The 7,500-nt window shown below is 41.9% G+C and overlaps 1 protein-coding gene and 1 pseudogene across 1 annotated transcript; one reads left to right on the plus strand and one right to left on the minus strand.

The window, feature by feature from the left end:
* The window catches only part of LOC138037305 (uncharacterized), an 8,840-nt pseudogene extending 3,186 nt beyond the window's left edge, over positions 1–5,654 (plus strand).
* LOC138019092 (uncharacterized) lies at positions 442–4,291 on the minus strand. Its single transcript, XM_068865767.1, has 4 exons — positions 4,242–4,291; positions 3,664–4,108; positions 3,311–3,430; positions 442–1,626 (listed from the first exon to the last, which is right to left on the minus strand). The coding sequence occupies exons 1-4, from the start codon at positions 4,289–4,291 to the stop codon at positions 442–444; spliced, it is 1,800 nt and encodes a 599-aa protein (XP_068721868.1).
* Positions 5,655–7,500: the final 1,846 nt, after the last annotated feature.

The following is a 7,500-nucleotide window of genomic DNA, read 5'->3' on the forward strand; positions in this document are numbered from 1 at the left end:
TCTAATGAACAGGAGTCTAGAGTTATGTTATGTGGGGGGCATGTAGGTAGAGCACATGGGAAAAAATACCAAAATTAAACGAGGCTTACCTGTAAGGTGAAGTTTGATTTGGGTTCTGTGAGTCATTGGTCGGGAGCGAAGGAGTCATGAGAAAGCGCACGAGCCCGGGAAGATCAGTCTTTAACAGATGTGAGCACTTACACCCAATCACGGGTGGGGTAATAACACATGGGTGGGCACATGACTCCTTCGCTCCCGACCAATGACTCACAGAACCCAAATCAAACTTCACCTTACAGGTATTCTGTTTCGTCATTGGTCATTGGTAGCTACGGAGTCACGTGAGATTTTAAAGCAGTGTGAGGGCGAACACAAATGGGACAGCAATGATTATAACAATATGAATCTGCTTTAATACCATGCTCTCTTAGGGAAACTATCTTAGTTGTCACCACATACAGCTTTAAGGAGTTTAGCCCCAAAATTCGCTCGATGTTCCACTGGTTTGTGGTAAAACTTGGTAAAGGTGGATTCCTGAGACCACCCAGCACTTTTCATAATTGTGGCAAGAGAAATGCTGTTCCCTTTAGCTGCAGATGTAGAAGCTGACCTGGTGCTGTGGGCACCATACTTTGAAGTGTCAATTCCAGCACCAGCCAATGTAGTCTTAATCCATCTGCTTACTGTATCAGGGGAAACAGCTTTGTGAGGCTTAGTGTAACTAACAAAAAACTGCTTGACATCACCTCGAAGAACATCTGTACGCTTCAGATAGTGCTGAAGATTCTTTACAATACAAAGACTAACATCTCGTGCATAGGCCTGAAACTCAAGGCAAGCTAAATGTTTACCAGGTCTCGAAGTTTTCAACAGTGAGTTAATGAAAAACACACATTTATCAGAACTTATTTGCATACAATCAATTGATAATGTGTGCAAAGTCTGATGACGCTGTACCGAAAGCAACGCAAAGTCAAAGTTCAGGTTCTTCAAACTAAGTTTCCCAGGTTGCCCAAATTTTGCTAGGTAGTCTAATACCACAGTCACATCCCAAGTTTCTTGATACCTTGGTAGAGAGGGTCTGCATTCGAAAATTCCCTTGATGAAACGACAAACTAAGGGATACTGTCCAAAAGTATAATGCTCTGATGTGAAACAAATAGTAGATAAAGCACAACGGGCTGTGTTGAGGGCACTATATCCAATCCCTGTTTGGTACAGTTCTGCCAGGAAATTAATCCCATGTTCTAGAGTCGCTGAAAAAGGATTAATCTTTCTTTGACTACAGTACTGTTCCCATTTAGTGATGAAAGGTTTATATTGTTGTTGAGTACCCCTTCTCCAGGACTGCAAGATGAGTGACGTAGCCGATTCCGAAAGGCCTCTGCCTTCAAGGGATTTCCGGACAAGTGGCATATCAGAAGGGTGAGCTTCTGATGTAGTGGATGCACCAAGTCTGGCTGTTGAGGTAGAAATAAGGTGTGTTTCTTTTTTGCAAGCACAAGGGGTTCCTGAACCAGCAGTCGCATTACCAATGGCCACCATGGTTGAGTCGGCCAGCATGGCACAACTAACAGTCCTGTGGCCTCCTCTGCTTGGATTTTCTGTAACACTTTTGGGATGATACTAAAGGGAGGAAAAGCATAAAAAACGTAAGGTTTCCAAGAGATTGAAAAGGCATTAATAGCCATTGCTTCAGGATCAGGTTGGTAGGCGACAAATGGCCTTAACTGGTAATTAAGCCTAGAGGCAAACAGGTCAATCTGAGGCTCAACATGAAGGTTCTTAACAGCCTGGTGGAAACTCCGTCTGTCTAAGGTCCATTCAGTTTCTTTTCTAGATTACCTGGACTCTGCATCAGCTAGAGTATTCTCTTTTCCTGGGATATGACTTGTGGTTAACCACATGTTATTTTCAAGGCACCATGCCCAGAGTGTACGGGTTAGATCATTTCTCTTTCTGGAATGGCTACTGCCCATTTTACCTAAATCTGACACAGCAGTCATATTATCTATTCGCACAAGGACATGCTTCCCTGACAACTCTTTGTGAAATGCCTTGAGAGAAAATAACACTGCAAGCATTTCAAGATAATTAATGTGATTTGAAGCCTCTTCAGGGGTCCAATGCCCCCAATCTTTACATTATCAAGTACTCCTCCCCAGCCTTCTTTACTTGCATCTGTGTATAAAGTGATCTCTGGCTGAGGAGGGCTTATAGGTTTTTGCAGCGACCCTGCTGAGTGTATCCACCACTGCAAATCACTGCGAGACAACTCAGACAGTGACATAAAGGCATCAAAGTTACCCTTGTTTAAGTGCAAGGCCTCAGTTTTGTCCATGTCCAGTGACCTAAAATGCAAGGGCCCTAGCTTTGCAGCTGGAAAATTTGATATGAGTAACCCAAGAGTGGATGCCACCTCTCTTACTGTGGGGTGTGGACACTGCAACAGGCCTTGACAGGTATGAATGATCTTCTCGATCTTCTCAGAGGTTGGATAGACTGTCATTGTAATTGAGTCTATAATAAAACCCATGAAGGTGATTCGATGTTGTGGAACAAAGGATGATTTTTCAGGGTGTACAGTAAACCCAAGGGAATCAAATAATTTGACAGTATCCATAACATTTCTTTCACAGTCATCATAGTCATCACCCTGGAGATATGAGTCATCAATATGACTTGCTGAAAGGTGTCCCAGCTGCCTTAAATGTGAATATACTGGCTTTAATAATTAAGTAAACTTCCTGGGGCAAAACGCCAATCCATTTGGAAAACAAACATATTGATATAGTTTTCCTAGCCACTGAAACTTCAAGTATTTTTGGTCGGCAGTGGCAATAGGCACAGAATAATAAGCATCTTTTAGGTCTATTGATGCCATAAAACACCCAGGTTTTACCATATGTAGAACAGTATTAAGCGAGTCCATTTTAAAATGGTGATATTTTACATAAGTGTTTAAACATTTGAAATTTAAAATAACTCTGAAAGAGCCATCCTTTTTAGCCCTATTGAAGATAGGAGAGATATATTCCCCTTCTTCGTGACTACTTGGGGTAATAACACCTTTAGCAAGTAGTGTATTTATTTCGGTATCAATGACACGCTGTTCATCCAAATCAAGGATTTTCTTCTCTCTGGGAGCTACTCTTTGATATGGAGTCCTGGTAAATTCAATTGGCTGGCCTAATATCATTTGCAGTATCTCAGGGTCTGAGGTTAAGGCCTGCCACTGATTATAATATTCTCTCAGCCCCCCTGCTTTAAAGCAGAGACCTTTGTGCTTAAGATACTGCAACATATTTACCTTGTCTGTCAGGATATCAGAGCATTTCACTGGCTGGATTTCTTCTCGGTTTCCCGTGGTTTGTAGAAGTTGTTTTGTGGCCGGTAAGACCGGCCCCTCTTCCCTAAAAAAGGCTTTCCACTAGAGTGAGGGGATTTGCCCTTCCAGCCATCGCTATGGTTTCGGTAAGGTGACTTTGCAGTAGTCGTATGGCCAATCCTATTAGTCGTTTTGATATTGTTGAACTGAGATTGCAGCTCATCGCCAAATAACAAGCGCGTGATGGGTACTTGAGAGCCACACAACGAGGAATATTCGTTATTTAAGTGTGCTTTGATAGCGTCATGTCGACGGTAAGACAAGTCAATGTTTACATGACCTAACAATGCCAGAGCATCAGCGTTATACGTAACTAATTTCCCCAATGTCTCAGTGAGAGCCAGCGCTGAAGTCTTGTTTAGATCTGCACGGATAGCCAGCAGTGTGTCAATCGATTTGGCGACAGCACTACCGACTTTAACAAGGACTTTCTGCATGTTTGCAAGGCATAAATCCGTGCTCCTGGTCCCGTGCTTCAGCTTATTCCATATCTCGGGGTTGACCTTTGGCACAGTTAATTTCTCACAATTATCAGGTCGATTGTATTTCGCCAATTTTTCTTTTAATTTGGCTTCCTCCAACTTAGAACCCCATCGCTTATTGACGATATCCGCCAATTTCTGAGTGACTTTCGGGTCAGTTTGCTCGTCCGACTCAAAGTCTTGAGCAATTTCATTGAGCAATGCGTCCTCTGCAGAGCTGCCCCGTTTTGGCGGGTCGCTGTTGGGCGGGCAAATGAGTGCCTCGGAATCCGACTTTTCAGGAATCTCTGCTATCGCTCATGGCACTAGCTGCAGGAAGTTTTCTTCTCCTTTTTGGTGGTGTAGCATGGTCTTCTGGTTCTTCAGCTAACCGTTTCATTGCCTTTTCCATGCACAGCGTGGTGGAACTCAGTTGAGTCATAGTTGACAAGACGTTAGCAAGCACGTTGTCTGTGCCCTGTGGTGAAGAATTCGCTGACTCATTGTCTTCAGAAATTTAATTTTCTTCCTCCGCCGGTGAAAGGCCGTCCCTTCCACTTATATTTTCGGCAGCCATGCGGTGATTTTCTCGGCGTTCGTTGAACACTGAGCACACAACACAACACACGTCGGACCTTCCCGAAGGATCGCACACAACTGATCTTCCCGGGCTCGTGCGCTTTCTCACCTGACTCCGTAGCGACCAATGACGAAACAGAATTAGAAGATTTGAAGGGAATGTCAACATTTACCCTAGCATTTATTGCCTAGCACAAATCAGAATTTCCTTCTATAAAATTATTGAAATGCTGCTGTGCTAACAAAAAGCATACTTTTGTTGCAACAAGGAAAAAACCTGTATGTGGTTGTTTAGGGCTGTGCACTACTGTGCACTAGTTCAGGCTGGTAATAGTCCTGAAAAGTACAGAGAGACCATGCTGACACTTGGCAAATACCACAGCAAGGACATTCATGAATGGGAGGGAGGGTCTTGTTCTTTTCATCCCCTGACAAAGTGCTCTCGTAAGAAATGTCATTGTGGAAAAAATGGGTTTTACCCAGATATGAAATGCCAAGGACAGCCATATCACTCTACTCACCCCCTGAAATGTGAGTTTCATGGGCTTGCCTATGAGATTGAGTGCCCTTTCCCTAATTCTGGGTCAATTACACTATTTGCATTTTTTGCCCTTTCAGAACACTCTAACATGCCAGAGGCCACCTTTAGTGTTTTGACAAAATTCAGGGCCAAGGATACCAATCCACACCAAAAACATTACCAGGCCTCTACCAATCTGGGCCTTATTCAGGCAAACATGACCTGGCTGTTTAAAGAAAAAGGGGCACAATACCACTGGATCATTGAGCTGTATTCTCGGATGGGCCTTTCAGTACTCAGTGGAATTCAGGAGATTGTATGTGAACAAAATCTTGTCGATTTCATAACAAGTTGTTATTTTGGAATGATCAGGTGGGGATGATTTGGGATATGAAGTTCTGTTTGGATATTATAATGATTATATCAACTGTTAAAAAAAATATTCCAATATAGTGAGGAGAAGGGAAAAGGAATAGACAAAGTTCAGCACCTGTGTTCAGTGTTCTACATATGCATGTGGATATGCGGGTTTGAGTGCATACTTCTAATTTCATTGAATATTGTGTTCAACGTATTTTTCTTTTCACAAGTGCCAGCATGACAACAGAGAGAGAATGAATACGGTTGGAAGACAGATGTGGGGAAAAAGAAAAGAGTCAAGAGAAAAGTAAACCAAGCTGAGGAGCAAGAATTGAGGTATAACTAATCAGCGCAGTGGTCATCAACTGTAAACAGGGTCCCAAATTATTTTTTAAGACTCTTTTCAGGACTTCATTGAACAAACTGAATCAAAATGTAATGATCACTTCCGCTGCGCCAGCTTTGGCTTGTTGGCTTTATTTTTCTTGCTGGTGCTGGTGCCATATAATAAACAACTTAATAACCTCGACCGTTCGGTCGTTATGGGAAAATCTCAAACCTCGGCCTACCGTATTGACCTCGCTATCGCTCGATCAATACGGCAAGGCCTCAGTTTGAGATTTTCCCGTAACGACCTCACTCTCGGTTATTAAGTAGTTAATAATTATTATTATTATTCCAACAACAACAATTGCCTGAGAATATAGCCGAAATTTGGTGATGCTACCACTGGATATTGCTTCTGATTAGTGGAATCAAATTTCCTGGGTTGTGAAGCTACATCAGTATGGAATTTGTGCGCTCCTTTCTCAAACGTCATTTGGCGGGGAAACCAGTGGTAGTGTCGCTAAATGTCGTCTGTTTTCTCAGGCTACAACAACAAAAATAATAAAACATAAGGATTCTGTTTATATAGAAGAGGGGAAGGGGTCCCTTGACAGCAGTGGTATTCCTTCAAGACTTTCAGGTCCCATAACTTTCTGCAGACATCTGCTGCAAACATGTTTGGCTCCACAGGAGGGGAGGCTAGGCATTTAAACTAAGAAAAGATTTTCTGTTAAAATGCTTCATCCCAGCTACCAGGGAATTTCTGGATATTTAAGTCACTAACCTTTGATAAAACATTGGATGTAAGTTCCTGTTCCTCAAACCTCCCTCCTACCTAAAATCAATCCTTGCCCCCATTGTCCTTATGAGACATTAACATGCAAGGAACTGATATTAGAGAAGTGCAGAAGGCACAGTTTTCCATCTTCAGAACATTTATTGCTTGTCAAATTTAATCTCTTGGTTTAACAAATAAATTAACTTGTACTTTCACGTTGAAAGTGTAGCTGGAGGTGTGGCTTGCATAAAAAAAGCCATTTCACATTACTTCATACTGCTAATATTGTGGTCAATCAATATTCTAGATTTCTATTAAAAAACTGAGAAAAAAAATGAAAACTATTCTAGAGTTAAGCTCAGTTAATGATCACTTAAACGTTGAATGTCATAAGCTTATGCAGAGGCAACTGTCAATATGTACTTTTTGCATGTTGCAGGTTAAATGTCACTAATGTATAAGATAGTTTTTGCAGGCTACAGGGTAGATTTTCAGCACCTGTTCATTCGAGTTAAAGGTCTAGTCAACTGCAACATAAGGCTACAATCTACTTGAAATACCAGGTAGACTCATTCAAACTCGTTTACGAATTTTCAATCCGCAACATCCCAGAACCTGCATTTGAGCTCATAGTACTAGACTTTCAAGATTACTTACCCGATGTAAATGACAAGACATAAAATCAGCCTTTTGCCCCGCACACACCTCTAAGCTGAGTTCAATCCATTGAACATTTCCAAACCTTCATGTTCAGGAACTTTCCATCTTTAAAATCACGAGTTGATAAGTTTAAGTCCTAAGATTAAGTCAATCGATGAACAGGAGCTGAAATCAACCCAAGCAGTGTTGCTGCAATATCTGCCTGACATGGCTTAAAAGGAGCGAACATAATTCTTGCTATCACCCATTAAACGGAAAGGTGCAAAGGATATAAAACGGTCTGCTACACTAGCCCATTTCTTTTGCTTCTTGGCCTGGTAAACATGGCTGACAATTCCCTCTGTTTCGACCACATGACTTTTAATTCCGCACAAGACCTTCTCGACTGAAAAAAACACGTGCACACGCGCGTAAATACAATCAGCTT

The sequence above is a fragment of the Montipora capricornis genome, chromosome 2, assembly GCF_036669925.1.
Source record: "Montipora capricornis isolate CH-2021 chromosome 2, ASM3666992v2, whole genome shotgun sequence".
NCBI lineage: Eukaryota > Metazoa > Cnidaria > Anthozoa > Scleractinia > Acroporidae > Montipora > Montipora capricornis.

What these genes read in the sequence shown, in the direction of transcription:
- LOC138019092 (XM_068865767.1), bottom strand. Translation starts at nt 4,291, where the DNA reads ATGACTCAACTGAGTTCCACCACGCTGTGCATGGAAAAGGCAATGAAA. An exon ending in ATGGAAAAGGCAATGAAACG is followed by an intron (nt 4,109 to 4,241) that starts GTTAGCTGAAGA and finishes CCCGCCCAACAG; the next exon opens with CGACCCGCCAAAACGGGGCA. An exon ending in CTGATATCCTGACAGACAAG is followed by an intron (nt 1,627 to 3,310) that starts GTAAATATGTTG and finishes TCCTCCCTTTAG; the next exon opens with TATCATCCCAAAAGTGTTAC.